The 24,056-nt window shown below is 37.4% G+C and overlaps 3 protein-coding genes across 3 annotated transcripts; 1 reads left to right on the forward strand and 2 right to left on the reverse strand.

Moving 5' to 3' along the window:
- The first annotated feature begins 4,394 nt into the window (after positions 1 to 4,394).
- bbs12 (Bardet-Biedl syndrome 12) lies at positions 4,395 to 23,790 on the forward strand. The gene is given in 5 exon segments (XM_079479663.1): positions 4,395 to 4,514; positions 7,253 to 7,316; positions 14,102 to 14,238; positions 14,240 to 14,267; positions 21,621 to 23,790. Coding segments are annotated over 3 exon segments (1,812 nt in total). The 5' UTR covers positions 4,395 to 4,514; positions 7,253 to 7,316; positions 14,102 to 14,197; the 3' UTR covers positions 23,364 to 23,790.
- Positions 6,765 to 9,717, reverse strand: il21 (interleukin 21). The gene is made up of 6 exons (XM_079479665.1): positions 9,299 to 9,717; positions 9,161 to 9,205; positions 7,965 to 8,084; positions 7,808 to 7,843; positions 7,640 to 7,723; positions 6,765 to 7,264 (listed from the first exon to the last, which is right to left on the reverse strand). The coding sequence occupies exons 1-6, from the start codon at positions 9,431 to 9,433 to the stop codon at positions 7,244 to 7,246; spliced, it is 441 nt and encodes a 146-aa protein (XP_079335791.1). The 5' UTR covers positions 9,434 to 9,717; the 3' UTR covers positions 6,765 to 7,243.
- cetn4 (centrin 4) lies at positions 18,220 to 20,334 on the reverse strand. Its single transcript, XM_079479664.1, has 5 exons — positions 20,193 to 20,334; positions 19,448 to 19,603; positions 18,950 to 19,078; positions 18,676 to 18,813; positions 18,220 to 18,469 (listed from the first exon to the last, which is right to left on the reverse strand). The coding sequence occupies exons 1-5, from the start codon at positions 20,193 to 20,195 to the stop codon at positions 18,380 to 18,382; spliced, it is 516 nt and encodes a 171-aa protein (XP_079335790.1). The 5' UTR covers positions 20,196 to 20,334; the 3' UTR covers positions 18,220 to 18,379.
- Positions 23,791 to 24,056: the final 266 nt, after the last annotated feature.

A 24,056-nucleotide genomic window follows, 5' to 3' on the forward strand; every position in this document is an offset into this window, starting at 1 on the left:
ACTGAGATTTAAAGGTCGGGATGTATTTATCCAAAGTGACCTTCGGTATATTTAAGATATATGTTTTAATTAGATCGCGCGTTCCCTGGGAATCAAACCCACAACCTCCTCTTCTGCTTTTTCGGTGCTCTACCATTTGATGTTTTATGGTAGATTTGTTTATAAAATCTGACGTAATGGTGTTGTAAACCTGTGTGTGTAATAACTAGGCTAACAGGATGTTTCTGAGTGATGTGACGTGTTTTCAGTGGTTAAAAGCCCGAGTGAGGGTCTCAGGACTACAGCGTTCAGACGTGATCGTGAAAACTGGGTTGTAGGCTGAAAATTATTTTTTAGATAATTATTTGTTTGTGTTTTATTATCAAACCCACATACTTGCGTCATGTTGAACAACCTGAACTATGGAAAGATGGCACGGTCAGAACAAGAAAGGGGAATTGTGGTATTCACAAATGTTTGCTGAGTCATAATCATGAAACGTATTGTTGATTTAATGGTTATAGTAATGTGTGGGATCTGTATGGTCAGTCCTCTATTGGGACAGAAAGTGATGATGAGTAACCTAACCATAAAAGTGTATCTAAAGAGATCAGAAATGAGTGTTATGATTTATTTATAATATATATATATATATATATATGTCATTCCAAACTTTTTTCTTCTGCAGAAAAGAAAAGAAGATATTTTGAAGAGTGTTAATAAATTGTTGACAAAACATATTTTGTGTTCCAAAAAAAGAGTCATATACAGGTATTGAATGATGTCAGGATGAATTCAATTCAATTCAATTTTATTTATATAGCGCTTTTCACAATTTGCATTGTTCCAAAGCAGCTTTACAGGGGAAAACGAAAAACCCAAGAAAGGGTAAAACACACTACATGGTGTTTTATATAATAAATCCAATTATTCTAGTAAATAATATCTAATGTCAGCATCTCCTGGTGGTTTATTTTGCATATTTTGCATTAAGTTAATGCTTGTCTGAAAAGATGTGTCTTTAATCTAGATTTAAATTGGGCGAGTGTGCCTGATCCTGGAATAATATCAGGAAGGCTATTCCAGAGTTTAGGTGCTACGTATGAGAAAGCTCGACCCCCTTTGGTGGATTTAGTTATTCTAGGTGGTATCAAAAGTAGTGTGATAGATGAATGATGATAGAAGTTTTTTTATAGAGGATACACTCTTAAAAATAAAGATGCTTGAACGGTTCATCACAGTAATGCCATAGAAGAACCATTTCTGGTTCCACGAAGAACCATTCAGTCAAAGGTTCTTTAAAGAACAATCTCTTTCTTACGTTTTCTATAATCTGAAGAACGATTTTTTTTGCCACAAAGAACTTTTGTGAAACTAAATTATTCAGATGACTGTAATACAGTTCGTTAGAAGGGAAGGAAGGAGGCGGGAACCGGCGAACATTCAAACACTAAAACTTTAATTAAATAAACAATAAACACGGAAGTAACCGGCAGCCACCTCACGGTAGACTGCCGGCCATAAAACATACACAAACTAAACATATGTCCCATACGGGCCCGGTCCTCTCTCGTCAACAGTCCTGCCGAACATCCTTTTAAGCTCCCAATCTCCTCCGTGATAAGATGCGGGACCGGTGCGCGCACAGCTGCTTCAAATGATTGTTTTCAGTACCACTACAATACGGATGATAATCAGATTTATACCTCCTGCACTCTATTCACCAAACTGCATGCATTGATGAGCTAAAGACTCAAATTTTCTTCTTGTTGGTCCCCTACACCTAAAAAAACAAAAGGTTCTTCAACTGCATGGACGAAGCTTTTGAAGCACCTTTTTTTAAGAGTGTAAATAGAGTAGACATGTATGTTGTATGTTGTAACTGGAATGATGTTGCATTTCACATTCAGAAGTATTAATCAAATATACTCCAAGATGGACTCGAATCAGTGATGGGCCCGACATAAGCGCCGGGTCACAACCTCTATCAACTAACACACTACACATCTTTCACACCTTAGCTGACCTCCGTCCCCAAAGAACATGTCCTGACAGCATGTAAACTTGTTCTGGGCATGTAGAGAAGCTCTTTGGATGTGAGGATTTCAGAAGAGCATCTGTGGTTCTCTGTGACCTTGATATTGTCATCTCTGTACTCCAGCACTTAATCACCATGTGACCAGATGCAGAAGAAAGGCCGTCCACCTGAATTCCCCGGGCTGGAAATCACACACAGCTGTTTTTAAAAACGCACACACCTGCTGAGAGAGGTTTTATGCAGCTGTCAGTTGTGGCTAACCAGGTTTCATGAGTTTGCATCAGGATACGAGTGTTTTTGTTTGGCTCTGTGTTTCTATTGTTCAGTGATACTACCAAACAACATTTCAGGTGTTTCTTACCACAAAAATTTACCCGTAAACTCAAGGTGCTCTGGAGTCAAATGGTGTCGTGTAAGCACAAAACACGGCTCTGGGGATTTTTTTTAAAATGTCAAGCTTGTGCATGGTCTGATCTGATTTGCAAAGATGTGCAGTTTTGCTGACTAATGTGGTGTAAATACGTGACTTTAATTGATCTTGGCAGCTGCTGACATTTTGAACAGTGTATGTCAAATGAAGTTGTTGATATGTCTCTCATTGGTATTCGTTGTATTTTATTCACATATTTACACCTGGATTTGTTATGGACTCATGCATGTCTTCAGTCATAACATGAATCTCTTCTGGATGTGAACTCATTGCTCTTATGGGAGGGCAGAAGACATTCCTGAAGGGGAGAAAAAAACATGGTTGTAAAATTGTGAGATGTTTCCTTTTTTCCTGGGCTTTATCCAAGAGCTATTTACAACACAGAGATTTCTACAGTGCAGCCCCATGTGTCAACAGCTACTGTACGTCACCGAAGAAACTTGCATCACATTTAAAAACAAGTCTATTAAAATGCTGAACGCGGCCCTCAATGTCATTTGTTCAGGCCCGGCTCCAGATATGAGATGAAAGGTGGGCCAGGTAGGCGGGGGGGTACTATACGTAAATATTTTTCCCCAAACCATTTACTATAAACTAACTATTTAAAAAACAACTATTTAGCTTTTTGAATATTGTAGTAATATTGTATAACACTCTTATGTATTTACATCTTTTTGTTACATTTACATTTATTTTACATTTGACAATTCAGCAACTTTAGATTTGATGAAAACATGAAAATATCTATTCACATCACTATAATATTCACAGCAGTAACTTTCTGCTCATTTCAGAGAATTCTGTCACAGACTCATCCATGTGTGTTATTGCTTTTTCATGAAAAACATGTGTTCCTCTCATGAAGCATCCGGTGGAATGATGTCACAACCATCACCCTTTGGGTAAACCGATAATACTTGATGTGACGGGTGGAATAACTATTCATGTGTCAATTTGCGTTTGGGAGTGGAACTCCCTGATGATGGGGTCAAGAGAAGGGAGGGTGGGAAGGGAGTTTAGCTTCCTGACTGCCTGGCTGATGAAGCTCTCCCCGACCCTGGTCTGGAGACTCCGCATCCTGACATCCAGAGGGCTTTGGAGACAAGACAGGCTCCATAAATATTTGATTAGTGATTTGGTTTTAGTTTACAGAAAAAGGTAAGGGAAACTTGTTAATATCCCATGAACGATATAGGCTATTTTTAAACAAAATTTGCATAAATCAAAACACATTTCATAAATCACAGTATAAAAAATATTTGCTAATATGGATTCACTCCTTGGTTGTCTCTCCGCAAACTCTTCCATTTAGTTACTACATGTTTAACAATGCATTTACCAGGAAACCTATATTTTGTTACCACACAAAGATCACAGAGTTTGATGTCAAACTGCGTTCTCAATTTGTATGTATAAAAGCACGGCAGAGTGTTTTCCTCGAATGAAAAGAACAATTCATTTCTTTCTCAAGAAAATCATATTGGTTTGGGATGATGTGAAGAAGTCAATTGGTCTTTCTGTGGTTTTTACAAACTGACCGTGGACAGCTTAGTAATCACGATAAGAGCTCTTCAAATTAAAAGTATAATTTGTATATGAGTATATGAATAATGACCGCCTATGATGAAGAGTGTTCAGGAGTTTTTGGGCCTCTCATTGTGACAGACATAGTGGGTGTGGCCTCTGAGAGGCATTCATCTAAAAAAATAAAATAGAATAAAAATATAGTGGATTAATGGTCCATTGAGGAAGACAAGGGGGTTATGGAGTGGTTAAAACAATACAAAATCTCCAAATGATGAGAAAAATAAACATAAATTGAAATATTTTCCCCTAACTTGTTCTGAGAAACACGTCCAAAATGCTCAGTTGGAAATTGATTATTTTACAGTACAAAGAATATTAGTATGTTAAAAAGGTTATTACTTTTGTTGCCTAATCTATAATCTTTATCTTGACTGTTCGTATGACCAATAGCGTCTGGCTGCGTGTTTGCCCCCGAATGGACGCGATGTTGACCTTTCCAAGATGGCGGCGCTGTTGGCGCGCCTGCAGCAGTCGAGTGAGGTAAATAGGCAGCTGTTATTGAGAACATTATATTGAGGTGCGTCGCTTTTTAATTCAGTTTGGTCACACAACTGTGTGGATATATGCGGTGAAGGTGTTTAAAAGCTGAAAGGCGTCAATGTACGCCCAACATGTATACTGAAGTGACTTTATCTGCTGTGTTTGGGCGACATACCGTCTTCTAGATCGTTCAATCTCTGTGATCACGTGCGTGCACCTTGGATGCTGTGCTTGTTGAAATGGTATGTTATAACTATATTTTGCTTGGATCTGAAGCTCACAACTGGCTTTTTATTATAAGATGTGATGTTATGATACAAAAAATGTATTTTAAATAAATGTCCTGGTTCTGGGACACCGTTGTGGCTGAATTTCCATGTGTATGACCTTCTGTTATCAGCAGAGGGCGCTCGTGCTTCACTTACCTGTACCAGACCACCTGCAGTCACGTGTTCATCATTACAAAAACATGGGCTTATTCGATGTCTAAATCAGTTTATGTCTTTTCTTATTCTATATTTCCAGCAGGGTGATTTACACATCATATAAACCCGTGTTTTTGTAATGAAGAACATTGTTTGGTACAGAAAAGTGAAAAGTAAAAACATGTTTACTAATACGAGGGATATCTTTACAAGTAGAATATACAGGTAAACGGCATAAAAGAGGTTTTTAATGTATTAAATAGTATTCAATTTAGTTTAAGTTAAGGTGTAAGATAGAGGCGTGTCTTCATTATTCAGCTGGTAGTTGGATTGGCTAAATCAGATGATTTGGTGTCTTTGGTTTTTCTTCTAAACTTGTTTGAGTAAATGACAACAGCCCTCGTGTTTTATCAATGACAACTGATGCTGATGGAAAACACTCAACTGTTGCTGTGGTTACGCAGACACCGGTGTTCATGAGCATCAAACGCACTTATGTCATTAGTAAAAAATATACACTTTGTGATGTTAAATTGTAAGGTGTTTACTGTAAATGTTTTGTTCAATTAAGGTCCTTTATGTACATTTATAATGCAACATCTTAAAGATTTTTAATATACATCATAATACAATGTGGCCAGGATTAGATTACAGGGCCGGCTGCGGTCGTATACCTGATGTAAAGGCATTTCATACTACGACAAAGCCAGGGAATATGTTATTCTGAATAACGTTACCTAAATTTAAACATTTTCTTTAGACAAACGAACACTGTAAAAATAATTTTCTTAATGTAACAATTTGCACGAATATTTTTTAAGGAAAATTTGCTCCTATAATTCAACTTAGAATAAAACCTATTCTACTCATTAAATACATTTAGTGTTCGTTAAAATAATAAGTAAATATTACTTGAAGTATACAAAAAAAGATTACGTCTAACTAAAACTTCACGGTTCATTTACCTTCATCTTTAAATGTCAAATTTTTCTAGATTGTAGATGGTGAAGTGAGAAGAGACTGGTGGTCTGTGTAATGACAGTAACACATAACATGACTAATGTTGTGCCTCCCTCAGCCTAAAGGCACAAGCACCGCTCTTCTGAACAACGATAATCCCTTAAAAAAACCACAATTACATCTACACACAACACAAAAAAGTCTTTCTTTTTACTGAACAACACTTTAAAATGACATTTAATCTGAAAAATGAATCACCTAACGCAGTCAGATGCAAAGCATGCTGGGAACTACAGATCCACTGCTTCAAAAATGATATGATGTGTAATCTCAACATAAAATAAATAAGTAAACGTAATTGAACCAATTTAAGTGAGTTTAAGTGAGAAATAATAAAATTGAGTTGGATTTACTTAATCATTTGTTCAATTAAAATTACTCAAACAAAATAATACAAAACTTAACATCCAAAATTAGTCGATTTTATGTAGTTATTTTAACTCAATTTCTTTTTTAAAAAGGAACGTAACAATTATTTCATTTTCATAAAATCTGCTTAGGCACATCATCTTTTTTTTAAGTCAATAATTCTGTAGTGAACTAAAATATTAGTGCCGGTCGAAAGCTGAATGCGGTTCCAGTAATACATAATGGGTCATGTTTTGTAGACTCAGGAAATTGGTTAAATATGGGCAACATTGAAAAAGCTCATATATGAACTTAAATCAATTCTTATATTTCTGCTATTTCTTCATTTTTGATGGACTAATGTTATTTATATACTAATATTAGATAAACAATAAAAGTTGTTGTAATAGGCCTACAGAATGAGTAGATTTGAGATGCACAGACACAGCCATGACGTAAATATGATAAACTTTTATTATCAAATAAATATCCACAGAAACAATACATACATCTCATTGTGAGATATCAGGTTTAGATACATATAGATCTATAAAACGCTTTTCCAGACGGATGTTAAGGTTAAACGTGTTTTGAGAAAACATGGTCTTATCTTCCATAAAGAGCACTTGTGTGTTTTTGCATGTTCGGCAGGGAAAGCACCTCACAGTTTCTTTCCAGGAATGGTTTTAAGACATCAGTTGTGTGAAGTCAACGCGAGGTGGTGCTACAGACTTTTCATTCAAATCAACAAGTTCTAAACATTTGCTTCCCTGTTCCCAAAAACTCAACAATCCTTGAACAGATCTCCTAGTGGAAATAATCACGAAAATGTTCAATAAATAAGTAATAAATAGAGTAGCGGGATGTCGGAGCAGCGGTGCAGTTTGGAGGTTCTGCTGGGGTAGTGTCATGTACACTTTCTCACTGTACTCATCTCTATTGCAGTCTGATGAAGATCTAGAGGAGAAGAAAGTGGGCCGTTGGTTATCTTATTGCAGAACATATTCAGGTAAAACACCACATAGACGATCACCGTGAATCTCAAGAAAACCCACAATCAGAGCAAAATAAAGCTCATGTAATACATTGAGAGTTTGTCATTGTGTTGGACAAACCAAACCAAAGTGTTAATAGTTATTTAAGGATCTGTCCTCAAGCTAATTCTACATTTTCTTTGTGTTATTTCTTTCTTTTGATTTGGGGTGAGATATAAACGGGGTGTTTTCGAGTAATCCACCAGCAAACGGGTTTAAAATGATCCCAATTTCTTTTCATAGACAGTTTATAAAGACAGCGTTCTGCCATCGTTGCAGATTTAGTTTTTCTACTAACCTTTTGCAGAAGAGTTTGAAAGTTCTTTAAATACGTGTGTCCGTCAACCATTGGATACATGTTACAGGGTTTGCACTGGGCTTTCTGAAACACACCGATACACATAGACGTTAGAAACCTGCGTTGGGATATTTCATTTCTGAATGTGCAGTTGTTTTTCTTTCTTACCTCTGTCTCATTGCTGGAACAGGACACTTTATTAAGCTATAAAAGGAAAGCAATAAATACATGAGTGACAAGACCTTTGGTTTGATGTTGAGATGAACAAATATGATTTCAATATATGCAAATACAGACACAAGAAGCATAAAGATAATTCACTTACAATTTTGGCTTTGAGGAGCTCTCTGTGGATCACTCTCTGTGGGATCTTCATTTTGTTACTGACGGGAAGGTAAATCACTTTGGATGCGAAACATTTGAGAGCCGATGCAATGCAGCAGTCCTGTTAAAGAAAAATCAAAGCGTTTAACCCGGGTGACATTTAGACTTTTATCTTGAATAGTTTTATAGTCAGATTAGAGATGGACATTTGTGAAATATCTGCGCAAACCAAAAATTATTTTGGCTCAGACTGCACAAGTGTTTTCTGGAATAACTGTACTCTCTCTCTCTCTCTCTCTCTCTCTCGTATTGCCAAAGCATTGGGCTGCGTACAAATAGAGCATGTATACAAACAAAAAGAAAGATAATAATAGTGATAAATAAAATAAAATTAAAAGGATTTACAAAAGCAAATATACATATACATACATACATGCATAAAAGATTAAAGGAATGTACGGTAATATAACGTTATGTCTCTCTCTCTCTCTCTCTCTCTCTCTCTCTCTCTGTGTGTGTCAGTACTGGTCGCAGAAATCTATACATCTCAACAGGAAATTTCCCTTCTGCTTTTAACGCAGAGGAAACATGAAAGGTTTTCAAAACTTCTGCTTTACCATAATATACAGCAAAAAAGTTTCATTTTACTATTTGCTCATGACTTTTCGCTAAAAACGAAATTGGACAAAGATAGTTTAAACGTTAAAACGAAGTTGTGTGTATGATTCTACGGCTCGACTCTTAAACCTCACCAGTCGCCTTTTCCTGACCGAATGCTTTCTCATTGTGCAACATTACTTGTATTTGTTCTAAGATGAGCATTCACAAAAATAGAGTGTGTTTGTCAGAAAAACTACGACTGAGAGTTAGCGATAAGGAGATGCGCTGTTTGTTTCTGCCTTGAGTTCCTTGAAACACGAATCATTTGAACGAAATCCACCCACATACTCTGTCATGTAAATCTTGGTTTGAATCTGTTTCTGTGGATTAATAAATCTGTAGCACGTTGTACTAGTGAAACCAGGCTGTTATAAAAGGTGGGCTGTATAAGAATGAGTTCAATCACGTTTACATTACGCCAGACCGGTTCACTGAGTCATGCACAGACCGCTGTCAAACAATAAACATAATGATGCGCTCGCATTAGACGTTCAGACTTTCGCGTTCCCTGCCTCTCGAGTTAAAACTCTTTCTTACCTTCATGTCATTGACGGGGGGCGAGTTGATCATTGTGTCAGTGACCTGGTTAAGACAAAAAAAAGAAAAGAAAAGTCAATGTCGTTCCGCAGCAAAGACAGTGATGTCGAATCTGCAGAACATCAGAAAGGTTCTTACCGTTCCTCTGCTATAATCCTTCTCCACCTTCTTGAGTTCATTCATAGCTTTGCTGAGCGTGAGGATGGCTACAGACTCTTCGGCCGCCGCTACAGCCCAGCACGCCACTGCCAACAGAACACACACAAACTTCATGTTTGACCCGGTAAAAACAGCTCTGTGTTTTCTCTAATGCTTTGTCCTTCATACTGGCGAAAGGTAGAGATTCACCTTTATATCCTTCAGGACCCAGGAAAACCGCTTTCTCGTGGAGATTGGAAAACTAGAGGGACGGACATAATGAGTTTTTCTTTTCCACTGGCCTTCGTCATGACTGTCAATCGAGAGAGATGTAATCGAGAGCCGTGTGTGTGGGGGTGTACGGATGCAGCGTGCATGCGTGTGTGTGTGTGTCGGTGCGTGTGTGTTTCTGTTTGTGTGCGCGCCCATGTGTGTGTGCGTGTATGAACCTGACCCAGACTTTCTGCACACTTGGCAGGAAACTACAAAATGCTGTCAGTTCCTCTTCTCATTCTGAATCAGCATCAGTGCCGCATGTGTGTGTGTGTGTGTGTGAAAGACTTCATCAACTAAATGGATATGAAAAGGTGCTTTTCTTTGCGGCTTCCCACAAACCATATTGATTATAGACAAAAACAGGAAGTTTAATGTACTTTTTGACTTGTGAGATAAGAATAGCTCAGTATCTCGGACTGGTGGAAATGAAATATTTACACATAAACTCAGCTGATGGACATTTAGACGTCGACATGACAATGTTGTATAAAGCACAGATGTTCCTCGCGTTCAGCACACGGCCGTGTGCGTTTGTGTGTAAACGCCCCCTCCCGCATCGTTGGCCGTAGTATCGTGACACGTTTTGAAATGACCGATCGCAGAATAGGAAATGATGTCATACGCATGGGCATGTGAAACAATCCCTCCTTCGGCCAATCAGAAGACTCGGGTCGTGCTGAACAGGAAGTTGTGGGTGGCGGTTGCTAGATGCCGTACCCATAGTGTCACTGTGGCGGGGAAGGCCCCAGTGACCCCTGGACCGGGGAGGAAGTTGCGCTGGGGATTCCTCCGGTCTCGAAGTGACACTCTCTAAGATCATGGAAGACGAGTTGTGTTAAGGTGAAAACAATATGATTCAGAAGTTTCCTATTTCGGTTATGTCAAGATCTCGATGATTTCCCTTCACCTGGAAAACAAATTGTATGTGCGTGTTGGGGGGAGTCTAAAGGTGAAATTGCATGAATTAAACTTATCGTGTGTGTGTGTTTGTTTTTGAGTGTGTGTGAGAGAGAGAGAGAGAGAGATGGGCAGATTGATGATGTCTGCGGGTGATGATGTAAACCCAAAGGTTTTGTGTCGGAGGTGTGAGAAAGATATTAGGCAAGTGTGACAATACACAGCTAGGAATACATCACCATTTCGGGAGCTATTACATGAACACTCAAGGAGAGGTGGATTTGTAAAACCTATCCTACTCCATCACACGCTGACTAAAGACCCAAAAATAAACATTCTGTCATCTTTTATTCATCCTCATGAGGTTGAAAAAATATGACTCTTTCTTCATTGGAACACAATTGAAGATATTTTGATTTTGTGTTCATACAATGGACATCAATGTGCTGTCTGGTTATCAACGTTCTTCAAAATATCTTCTCGAACTAGCCCTTTAAAGTCAACAAGAAATGTAGGTCATTTTCTGAAGAAAAATGTTTGTTTTTATCAAAATGTATTTGTTTGTTCCGCCCTATAATGATTATTTATCCCCGCCTTTGTTTCAGCCTTTATTTCCTGTCCATTCTGAATGTGAGAAGGAATGAAGAAAACAAATCACATTTTTACATATTCAAGACGGTTTGGAGGATATTTATGTAGAATATTTGGATATAAAGCTTATTTTTAGTCCTTATTCAAGCATTATATTGAAATTTATATTTAAATAAATAAGTATCAAAGTACAGTGCACTTTTATCCCTTAACATAAACTGAGTTTCATTTTCTTCATCTTTCCTCAACATTTGTTTGATTAAGTTTGAGATCTCCTCAAACAGATCATATCATTTGAATCAGACTGTTTTTAAATGAAAAATGCAACACAAATTGTCCCTTTTTTTCCTACACTTTTACATGTTGTGATGACTAACCGCACAAAAGTCCCAAATCTCTTGTTTGGTATTTGCATACAAAAATAATGCAGCGCAGTGGAAACTATAGTGTAAAGTGAGTCTAAAAGGGATGAATTGATTGTTTACCTTAAAAAGCGACACTCAGTGTTTCCATTAAAGGAAAATGTGTCTTATTTGAAGATTAACCGTTTAACCTCTGACACGCCCTTCAAATGACTCGACACTCAATTCAACGCTCAAAAATATTGAGTTTTTATAAACATCTAGAAGCTTTACTTAAAAGGGGGAAAGACCCTACGGTGATCAAAGATCACTTATAGCTCAGATATTTCAGGTTATGAGTCAGTTTCTGTTGTCATATTTCCATTATAAGGTGAAATCAAGTAAAATTCAGCACAGAATTCTTACTCACTGTGTTTCTATTTTAAAATAAAACTGAATCACCTCGTGTGCATATCACAACTTCAGTGTTAAACAGGTTTCTATACATTTTTTCCTATTTGAGGATATTGATTTATATTATAAAACATATTTTCTTTCTATGGAAAATGAATTGAAATGATGTGATTTGTCTCTTGATCAGTTTGTTTTCTGGAGGCGGGTTTTACATGCGTTCTTATATCGAGGTGAGTTATTGATCATGATTTAAAACGTCATTCAGTCAATAACAAAAACAAATTGACCCACGCTGGAGCGAGACAGACAGGTTTGACTGGACTGAGTCACAATATGGTTTAAAGGTTTTACAGGTGCCATATACTGTACATCTGATGAGACTGAAGAAAAAATTTAATGTCTGTATCAAAATGCACTTACATTTCATTCTTATAGTAAATAATATTTTATTTAGAAGTGATGTTTAATTTGACTGCTCTCCAACAATGTCTGCTAAAATTGATCCGATTTATGATCGGAGCTTTCAGTGTGAACATTTCTCCTTTTATTATATTTTTTTTCCAAAAGAGACCATGGATGTAAATACAACCAAAATTAGCCAGAGGCTAGTTTCATTTGTAGTCTCTTTGCCAGATCTTATTATTGGGTGAGAAACTTAAAAAAATAAGTCTAAACCAGATCTTAATTTTTTTACTATTTGTTATATTTAAAGTAGCATCAGAGGCTAAATCTTTATCTATAAGTGATCGAGCTTTAAGCAAAACAATTTTTCTGTAATTTTTTGATAAACACAAACTAAAGTGTTTTAAACATCTTAACTTCACTTTGTAAATTAACGTCACAGTAAGTTTATTAAATAGATCCTTCCAAAGACTTCTCCTTAAGATTGGGCTCATAAGACTTTCATGTTTTATGTTTATATACGATATGAAAAATGTTTTGTCGAAATAATTTTTAATTGATAAATCTGTAACAGATATCTTGCATTTAAATGTTCTTACGTCTTCATACAGTAGTGATCAAAAGTGAGCCTTTGGAAAATGGACATCTTTGCTCGTTATTTTTTATATATATTCAAAGATGCGTTAAAGAGTGTTGTTGTGTTTGGAGTATAAACATGGCAAAACGTTACACATTTTTTTTATTTAATTTTACCAGATCAATAAATATTAGTACCGTGATCAATGTTTGCTTTTATTTCCCTTATAGGTAAATATAACGGTATCCAACTTAATATCAATTGTTGCAATCATATCTTTTTTGAGAATGAAATAATGTATATATTATCTTGAGTAAACTAAAGGCTTTTTTGGGCATTTTCCTATATACTATTTAAATTAAATTGACTTAAAAGTTAGATTAACTGTCACAAAGACATGAGGATTTCTCAGCATTCATTGCATAAGACTGAAAAAAAATATTTGAAATGTTATTTAATAAATGTTTAAGAATAACGGAAGAAGTGGTGGTTTTCTTAACGTTTAGTACACTGATTTATTGATATAAAAAGAGTTTTGGGGATATTGGGGGTTTTAAGAGGTTACCATTGAGCTGAAGAGAGCGTTTGGTTAGGTTCACAACAGGTTTTGAATGTTGATAAACAGCATTACATTAGAAATGCAAATGCTGTGATTAGCACGTCTTTGTTTGGATTGAGCATGAAAGACAATGTTCGGTGAACATAAAACTATAGTTTGTAAATGTTGGCATTACTTAACAATGCAAGTTAAAAACATGAAATATTAAGAACATTCAAAAACAAAATGACTTGGGTTTAGTTCAAAATAATAATAGTTTAATTTTATTTATAATTATTTAGTTTTGAGTACTCTAAATGGGGCTCAAGATTTTTCACAGTGTTGTTGTCTCTATATCAGAAATAGGAGTATTTAAAATCAATATGCAAAGAAGTGCTTGCAAAAATGTTGTCATGGGTGCTGTAGATCCAGGTGAAGAATATGTGCTGGTTAGATTTATGATGGCAATTAAATGTAATGTATTTTGTGTTTTATCTAAATTGTAAACTGTAGCTTCCCTAAAATCCACCAATTGCGTGTCTTGAAACAGACCTCGACTGAAACGCAAATGAGGAAGCCATTGAGAAGTAGGACAATGATGCTATTTGAGTATTATTTCTGAGTTTACTCAGCACACGGATATATAGTTCGAGTTTTGTTGCTCAGTGTGGCCATTTTCTATACATTAGCATGAAGCGCGTCAGGCGTGCATTTGGGTGTAGGTTGAGAGTTGAATATTCAGTTTTCACTTTCTCTTTTACACGCAGAACATCAGACATGCAGACACAACAAGCCCGATCAGAATATTGATTCCAGCCCAGCTGAAGTCAACAGGCAACCGTTCAGACGACTGATATTGGGGCATGTGTGAAGACGCAAGTGAATCACTTATTCAGACTGAGAAAGAGGCATGTCGATTTTGCGGATTTTACGGTAAGTGCACAGGAAGACTGGGCGATGTGGGCGGGGGACGGCCGGTCTGGCTGTATGTAAGCTGGGAATAAATGTGCTTTGTTGATGCTTTGCTATGGAATGTGTGGCTCCTTGTGTCCTACTTCTCAATCTGGAAAATGACATGAATTTAAATGAGTCGACATTGATAGAATAGAATTTTGATAGAATTTGTCATCAAGGATTAAATTGAGTTGAAATTGTAAGAAAATTTATATAAGATTCATGTCTTTAGTAATATTGTGTACCATTGTGTAGCAAAAGTGTGTACTTTATGAATTTTAAGCAGTCATTATATCTCCAACTATAATTTCCAGCCGTGGCAAATTATTACCCTAAATAAACTAATAAATAACCTAACCTCTGCTTTCTTATTCTTATTATGTGCAAAAACATAAGAGTACATACTTAAAGCATGTTTTAATCATTCAACATATAATATATTGCTAAAACATAATAAAACATACAAAATTATGATTTACTTTCATGGTTAAAGTGTAGGAAAAATGTTGAAAATTGTATTTCAATGTATCCAACATTTCATCAGATTTCATTTAAATAAATAAATGGGTTTCATTTACATAGATGAAAATACATTATTTGCATTAGCAATTGTACAGTATTAAGTGAGGTTCCTGCAGATTAAACCCAGCTTAAACTTGACTACACTCTTAAAACTAAGGGCGCTTAAAAGGGTTCTTCGTGAAAAAGCGGCCGATGCCAAAAAGAAGAACCGTTTTTGTTTATTCAGAAAGCTTTTCAATTGAATAACAATTTCTCAATTTTTTTTTATAGATATACAATCTTTATCCGCCACAAAAAAACATTTTATTCCTAAGAGTATAATAGGATTAATAGGACCACATCTCATTTTGAGGCTTTTCAGCTAAAAGACCTGCTAAACCATCTAAAACCAACAAAACATTCGACTGATTCAAAGAGTTTTATTTTTTGCTGCTGTGTCATTTATTCATTTGTTTGGAAAGACACCTGCACACGTCGACAGGAGACGATGGAGGTGTTTCCCTCAGCAGGTCATTTCGCTTCAAGAGTTTCGAATACTTCAATGAGAACGTCACGCCCTTTCTGTGTGTCACAAGTACACGAGTATAAAACATGAAATCTTCTAATGCTAACACCTGAGTGAGCTTCATAAACCAAACCAATAACCATAAATGAACACAGATATGTAAAAAAGTCAGTCGGGACTTAAGGAAATCAGCTGAATTCATTCATATAGAATGTCTGACTGAAGTTATGGCACAGATTGGGACGTCAACACAAAATCTGTATTATTTCTAACAAAAACCAACCACAACAAAACGGTACATACCAGTGTTAGGCATCAGTGTGGAGTGTTCGTGGTGCGAGGCAGCGAGACGTTTGGTGTCTGACTGAAAACTAAAAGGGTCTCTCACTTCATTAACACACTATTATCGTTTCTGAAACCGTGACATTTCCCTGGCATTTAGGGGTTAACAGATCGCCGCTTCTGAAAACAACAGAAGACACATGTTGTTATGGAAACGCAGAGATTTAGAGGAAACTAGAAACAAGTTTCTGTCCAGAGGCCTGTATGTGGGAGTATTATTTATGACATCAAAGTTAATTTTTCCATCAGAGCGGCACACACAGTACAGAGGCGACATGGGACGTTTCTGAGAAGAGATGCGACTTTGGTTTTTACAAGTTATTGATTAGGTTAATAGTTCATTAAAGGAACGTCATGGCTGTGGTGGTACCATGGTAAAGTTACGGATCGGTTACTATGCATTATGGAAGGTGGTCGAAAGTGTATTCCTTCCAATGGTATTACGACCCAAAACCATCACAGTACTGTCCTGTTTTTATCATGTACTATACCGTGGTATTTATATGGAACAGCATGTTTTCACCACTGTACATGCCTAGATAAAAAAAACATGGTACTGTTGTTTTACGTTCTGGTCCTTTTTAACGCGAATGTTGAGATATCGTCAGGGTTTTGCTTCTGATTTTAATGTGAGTAATATAAGAGAAGATCAATCTGGTGTTCTTTACTTGCACAAAACAGAGAAAGTCAAGTTTTCAGTAGCTGTACGAGGCAGGGGGTCACAGACGCTTGCGTTGGCGTTCGTCGTTATCAAAGCATCAGACATTTTGAGACGGAGGCAGCGATGAAATTTCGACACCATCATTTCCTACTTTCCATTGAGGATTTTACGGGTCTGAAACTTGTAAACAAACTTTCACCCCTGCGAGCAGAACACCAACGCCTCTGCTGTTCGGAAAATAACGAATGACTGAAATCCTGTTTATTACACAGGTGAGGTCTGCAGATCGCACTTTTCATTATTTTTGGAAACTGTGTGTATTTGTGAAGCGAAGCTGAATTTAGCATGGATCCACGGCCTGTGCAACGTGCCTTCTCGGCTTTAATTTGACGCGTGAAAAGCAAAATCACTTTTACTGATGTGTTAGTCATGAAGGTCTGAGCGGCGTCATTTCATTAAAGTCTCATTCATTTCTCTCCCAGTGGCTGAGTCATATTGATGGTTGAGAGAGTCTCTGCTCTCACAGGCCTCTCTCACCACCAGACGACACGTTTATTTAGCTCTCTGCATAGACAGACTTTTGAAACAAAGTCAAATGTGACTAGCTGTGTTGGTCTCAAAAAGCACTTTTGTAATGGATTGATAAAAAACAGGGAAGGTTGTACGGATATATTTTGCATGGACACGGCAATTAATGTAAACTCGTATTTCACCAGAAAATGTAAAAGTACACTTAATAACCATATTGTTTTATATTAAAATGCTTCAGAAAGGGGATATTTCACCAAAGATGAAAATTCTTTCATGGTTTACTCACATTATTCCAAATCTGTATGACTTTCAGAACACAAAAGTTTCGTGTGATGACTACATTTTTATTATTGAACTATCCCGTGCTCTCTTAGGAGTCTGAACAATTTTTTTATTAAGCTTCTTAAGTTCACATTAGTAGATTTCAATGAAGACATTATTGACCCACTCGAGACTTCTTGAGAAAACACTTTAGCTACACCTTCCAACGTGACCCAAAGGTCAGATTTTTGCCCGTACGACACAGCACGTTGAAGCTCATGAAAAGATGACACACTTGATTATACCTTCGATTTGTCCTGTACATCATCACTGTCAGCTCTTGTTTGTTGATTTTTTGAGGGACACCTTGTTTCTTCTAACTACTTCTAACTAAAACTTTTCAATTGATTTGACATGTTAAATTTCCTTCAAAGCTTCAGTGTTTTAACAATAAATGTTTGGGCTGATGATGTTTATTTACTTATGTTTTCAATCTTTCACAGTAAAAGTTGGTCACGTTTATCTGATTGTCTGTGGTTGGAGTCTTTTACTCTTCAAATAAACAAGTACGAGTCTTTCATTACTAATAACAAGCAATTTCAAGTGTTGTTGCCTGGCATTTCTGAGAGTGCCCTCTATGTTTCCCAATAATGTACTTCATATATCTGCGCACTTAGAAATGTCTGAATTTCATGGCATAACCATTTGCAAAAGCAAAACAAACAAACAAAAATAGATGCTGAAACTTCTCTCAGAACTATTCTCATGCTTGACTCGAGACAATACTGAAATAGCACTGTGGTAGTTGTAGTTATTTTTTTCTTTATAAATGATATATCAGTTTGGCAAATATATCTGATAGCAAATGTGTAACACTGAAGGATATTAATCCAATTTTAAAATGATCGATTCAGCATCCAAGGTCCACACTGTTTAGGAAACCAAACACCATCCTAGTACTTGGTTTTCAATTATTGTGATTCTATTGTTTAACTATTTAAACGTGATTAAATTGACTGGTTTCCTACTTTAGCTAATAATTCAGTGACATTCATATCAGGTGTTGCTCGGATTCCTCTTTAGCTGTATATCATATGTACATGCAGACAGACAACACAAATACATTTTATTGTGTATTTAATATTGTACAAAATAATTATAGATTAAAATATTTTTACAACCTCATAGAAAAGAAAGCAACACAAATCAACACTTTAAGAGTCTTACAGATACAGCTTCGGTGAGGGTTTAAGGGCACGGGGGGTAGATTCAGTAGAGACTTGTCTTTTTCATGATTCTTAAAAACTCCTGCTCATTAATTTCACCGTCTCCATCTCTGTCTGCTTCATCTATCATTTCCTGCGTCAAAAAAGAAGAAACACAATCATGTTAAAACAACAGTCTACAAAAACATGTTATTTTGCAGCAGGTTTTTCCAACATATGTCAGCTGTTCCTCCGTAACCTCTTATCAGATCAAAAGCCACTTAACTACCCACTGACTAACTAGTCAGCTTCTGAGGAGAACCATGTTTCTGTGGATTTCCCTGCTGTATCCAGACCCACCTGTAGCTCTTCTTCTGTGAGGTTCTCCCCGAGCTCTTTGGCCACTCTCTTGAGGTTTTTGAAGGAGATTTTGCCTGTGCAGTCATCGTCAAAAAGTCTAAATGCTTTCAGGATCTCTTCTTTGGAGTCCTTCTCGCTCTTGTGAAATATACAAAGACCCACATTATAAGTGGGTGTTAATTCGTATTATTTATGTAATTTGCCATTATAACACTTTAAAGTGTTCATAAATGTATATGTTGATTAGTTTTGTTATTATTAACATCAGACGTACCATCTTCACTGTCATCATAGACAGGAAATCACTGAAGTCGATTGTGCCCGTTCCTTCTTTATCAATATCAGCGATCATCTTCTTTATTTCCTCTTTCTTTGGCTCAAAGCCCAGAGCTCGCATAGCAACCTACGGCAATAATCCAATCGCTCTATTATTCAAATTTCATGACTTTTTATGCGTTCTATTCATCCTTAGATCTAAATGAACTAAAGGCTTTTGCTTCATGAAATTGTGCACCTGCTGAACACAGACACATTATTTTATGATACAATGTCGTCAAATTATCTTCTTATGTGGTTCTCAAAATAAGGAAGGAAAATCAGCCAATGAATGAACATACACTGGATCTTCAATACTGTTGAAAGCATCTGGGAATGAAGTTGAGAGTAAGTAGTGGGAATTAATCACTCACAATTACTCAATAAATCCTTTATGTAAATCAATTAGATTTGGAGTCTATAATAGGACAAGCACAAGCTATGAGTTAAACTGTACCTTCAGTTCTTTCACATCTATAGTCCCTGCACCGTCTGTGTCAAACAGATCGAAGGCTTCTTTAATTTCTTGCCTCTGTTCTTCGGTCAGCTCTGGTTTGGGACCTGCTTTTTTCCTCTGGTTACTGGTGCCACTGGGTTTTCTGAAGCTAGAAGCCTTGAATAAAACACCAGAGAGACACAAATAGAGATGCGACCAAACTTTCACTAGGGGGCGTTGCGTTGCATTTTGATCTTTATTGTGTGTATTAAATGTGTATTATTGTTATATTGCATTCAATCAATACTCAAAGCACATAGCATTTAAAGTATAAGTTAAAGTATTCAAACTGATATAAAGAAGCAATCTCAAATATGAGTGACTATCATTTAAATGATGTCAATGAGTTATTCTTCGTGTTATTTACACGCTATTTAAATGCTTTAAAACGCATAATGAGACCAAACATATGGAGTTAAATTGCAATTAAGATTACTCGTAAAATCGCATGCACGTGGGTTTACAATACTATTGGTTTAATCTCAACCAACATTAATAAAGCACATTCACGCAAATCAAAAAGCACGAGGCAGATCAAATAAATAAAATAAATACAAATATGTTTATTTTACTGACTTTCGGGTAACTGTTGGTTTCCATAACAATGCAGGCTAACAGCTCAGCTAACCAACACAATCTCTCATTTAGCTTCTCCGGACGTACATTAACTCAACAAGTTTCACAACTCAATATAAAGTGCACCTACCATGTGGGAAATATCAGTAAAATCCGATTTAAGCTTCGCAAAACGCGTCAAATGTTAGTAAACAACAGTAGGAAATGCTGCTAGTGGCGACGTTTTCCTCTGAGGGCGTTTGTATGCGGAGTGAGTGACAACAGTCTGGGCCAATAGGCGATGTCGTTTCGCTGTAAAGTAACCCGGCGACCAATCATCGGCCAGTAATCGGATACATGTGATGTAACTGACAGTTGCGTTCGTTTGGCGTCTGTCTCTTAGCAACGTGCTGACGTAATCGTGTGCGGTGGTAGTGGACTGCGCATGCGCGCGATATAACTTGGCGAAGGGAGGTACGTGTCTTCTGCAGAATGATTAACAAAGTGAATATTGTTGTGCTGTTGTCTTTAAAATGTAACATACAAGTATTCACAGAGAGGTTTAAATGAGATTAAATTAAATTAATTAACTGGTTAACACGCTGAAGTGCTTTACGTTTGCCATTCGCGTGACGTAACTGAAATGTGTTCTGTATGTTTATCGACACTCGTGTTAACTTCTTTGATATAAACGCTTGATCTGTCCTCGTCAGCTAAAGCATGGGAGTATTTATTCGTAGTCATCGTGTCGAAACGTGTGTGCAGCGTCAATGCATTGTTTATGTCCGAGATCTTCATTTAAAATGTCGATTTAAAGCATTACAAGTCATCGCATAGTGGTTTATAATCTCCACCGCAACTAAAACAATGTAGGTTTAAACCACATGAGCCCACAGAAGACCTTAATCTTGACTCCAGTATTTGTATTATGTGTGCCCACGTAAAGAAATGGTGTAGTATAGTGTAGTAGCCTTTACTGAAGTGTGTTTGTATAGTTTTCTGTTTTAAGTCAATCAATAATGCTGTAAATGCTGTAGTATACGTTCATGTTTAATTTAAGGTTCAAAAATACTATCTATGATGGAAATTTAGACATTTTATTATAGGAAAAAAGTAAGAGATCACAGTTTTGCTTTTAATCATCATTTCTATACGTATCGTGTCAATTTCAGTCCAGTGTGTGTTGAATTCCAACAGATAGAAACCTCAGGGATTACATAAAGTCACCCAATGCAAACGTGAAAGACCGAGGCATGAAGTTGTGAAGAAATCTGGCTTTCGTTGCATTTTGTGTTGTTGTTATTTTTATCAGTTTGTTTCGTTTTGATTCCCTGCAAATAAATGCAAAAACACAAACAAACCAAATTTCATTTGGGAGAAATGTTGTGGAATGTAATAAAAATGATAATTTTACTAAAACACATATCTAGACGGAGTAAATACAGAAGACTAAATATAATTTTGAAGTGGTCTCGTGTTTTTTCTGTGGCTGTAACACACAAATTTACTTCACAGGAAATGTAACGTTTAAATATGATTATTTTAATTTCTAACCAGCATCCTTTCATTCCTCTAACAGATGTCCAGAGCTTCAGTGGCCTCCATCGGTCAGCGTCGCCACATCGCTCTCCAGCAGCTGGAAGCCATTGCAACCACATCTCATTCCTTTCTGGGTCCAAATAAACGTCAGAAGTTCATTCAGGATGAGGATGGAGGTAGTGCGGTGTTGGTCAGCTCCTCTGCACATCTGCTGGAGAACATAGAGACGGACAGCTCTGTCGCTCAGCTGCTAAATGAAACCGTACAGGCTCATCAGAAGATCCTCCGGTCTGGGTCAAACACGCTCGTGTTTCTGACCGGGATCTGGAGTAGAGTCGCTTTGGATTGTCTGAATAGAGGAATAAGTGTGTTGGACATAAAAAATGCCATGACTAACGGACTAGAGGTGTGTTTGGAGGCGTGCCGACGCTCGGCTGTATGTTTGGAAGAAGTGTCCAGTAAGAAAGACTTCGAGGTCTTCGAGCGAAAGAAAACGGAGGAAAAGCTCCCTCAGAATATCAGGTTAACACTGAGGCACAGCAGACACTTTACTTCAAATGATCTTCAAACGGTGAAAAGCGCCGATGTGTCTCATATAGCACACGGCATCAGCCACGGATGTCAGGACTCCATGAATTTAGTTTTGGAAGCTTACAAGCTGCAGTCTGGAAATAACACGAGCGCGCTGGATATCCAAAAGCTTGTCACATGTCCAGTGTCCGGGCCTTCTGAGAAACACTCGCGTGTGCTCCACGGGTACGTCGTGCTGGTGTCCGCAGACCAGTCTTCAGTGGTTCAACACCTTCAGGAGCAGACGTTAAGAATCGTTCTGGTGACCGGTGATTTGAGCGAGGATTATCGCCACGTGGGCTTTAACAGGCCTGCACACATCACACACATCACAGATCGTCCTGACGTGACGTGTGTGAGCCGTGAAGAGCGCTGGATCGAGAGCGCATCCAAAATGCTGCGGAAACTGAGCGTAGATGTTCTGCTTGTGAGTGGTGTGGTGTCTGTAAAGCTGAAGGATCGTTGCATTCCTTACAACGTTCTGGTTGTTGAAGGTGTGAGAAGTGACATTTTGAAGGACTTCAGCACATCCACGGGTGCCGTGCTCGTGTCATACATCACACAGCTCGCCGAACGATGCGTTGGCCAAGGGGTGAAGATCCGGCGATGGAGGGAGTTCAGCAGCGACGGTGGGAAAAACGAATCAACCGCCATCAGCATTACAGCTGCAGGTGCGTCTTTGGTCACAGCGGTCATAACCTGCTCCATAGGTGCCGAGTTACAAAGCCTGGAGGGTCGGTTTTGGAGATGCGCTCACCGTCTGCACCAGGCGTTTAAAGACGGGAAGCTTCTGCGGGGAGCGGCGGCCACAGAGCTTCTCTGCATCCGACAGATTTATAAATCCACACGGACTGGGATGGAAAAGCCACATGAGAAGGTTGTGATGCGGCTGATGGCCGACGGCTGGATGGACTATATCTCCACACTGATGCTGAACTGTGGGACGGTCTCATGTAAAGCGGAGGCTCGGACATCTGTCACACGCCTGCTGAGACTCTGTGAGGACGGAGAACCCTTGTGTGTTAAAGCATTGTGGGCCCCGATGGAGGCGGACACAGATTCTGTGACTTCTGTGTATGATAATGTGACGGTGAAGTTTGAAGCTTGGAGGAGAGCATTAGATCTGGTGCTTCTTGTTCTTCAGTCTGACACTGAGATCATTACAGGTGCCCGTGAAGGAGAAAATGTTTATAATGAGTTAATGTTTCTTTAAGAATGACAGACTTTAGTCGGGATACATGGTATGTTTCATTTGAAGGGCTTTAAATACAACCTGTTCAGTAATTGTCAAGAATCAATGTCATCTATTCTTACTAGATGCTGTTGTACGGTGTGGTAGAAATATGTGATTTCAGAGAACCAGTATTTTCTATCATAAAGGATAAAAACTTTAATTCAGTCTCTGTCTTTTTTATCATGTCGAATTGAATACATTAATGCAATTATTAGGTTAATTCTTTTAATTCTTAAATTATTTCTATGTTCACTGCACTGAAATACCTGGGATAAACATGAAATTTTTAAAAAAAAAGCTGAATGTATATTATTTAATACTGCCACCACGTGGACATAAATGTGTACAACAGAACCGGATATTACAAATGAGCGTATGTTACTACTTAATAAAAGTTTCCATAGGACTCCTCATTGTGTGTTTTCCTCACTTTAATTTATTAAAGTTATTTGTTCAGTAAAACGTATCATTCTTAAATTCTCATGTCTGACAAACAAAAGTCTCATGGCTCTAATTTTTTGTACGCGTGTATCGGATCTCTTTCTTCTAAAGACATTTGTTCATTTAAATATGTATTATTAAATGCATACTTTCATATCTATGCATTCGCAGTATTCTTTATGTTTGATAACAAATCAGCACGTTCTAGTAAAAAGGCTTTTATTTTGAAAG

The sequence above is a fragment of the Barbatula barbatula genome (assembly GCF_947034865.1).
Source record: "Barbatula barbatula genome assembly, chromosome: 18".
Lineage (NCBI taxonomy): Eukaryota > Metazoa > Chordata > Actinopteri > Cypriniformes > Nemacheilidae > Barbatula > Barbatula barbatula.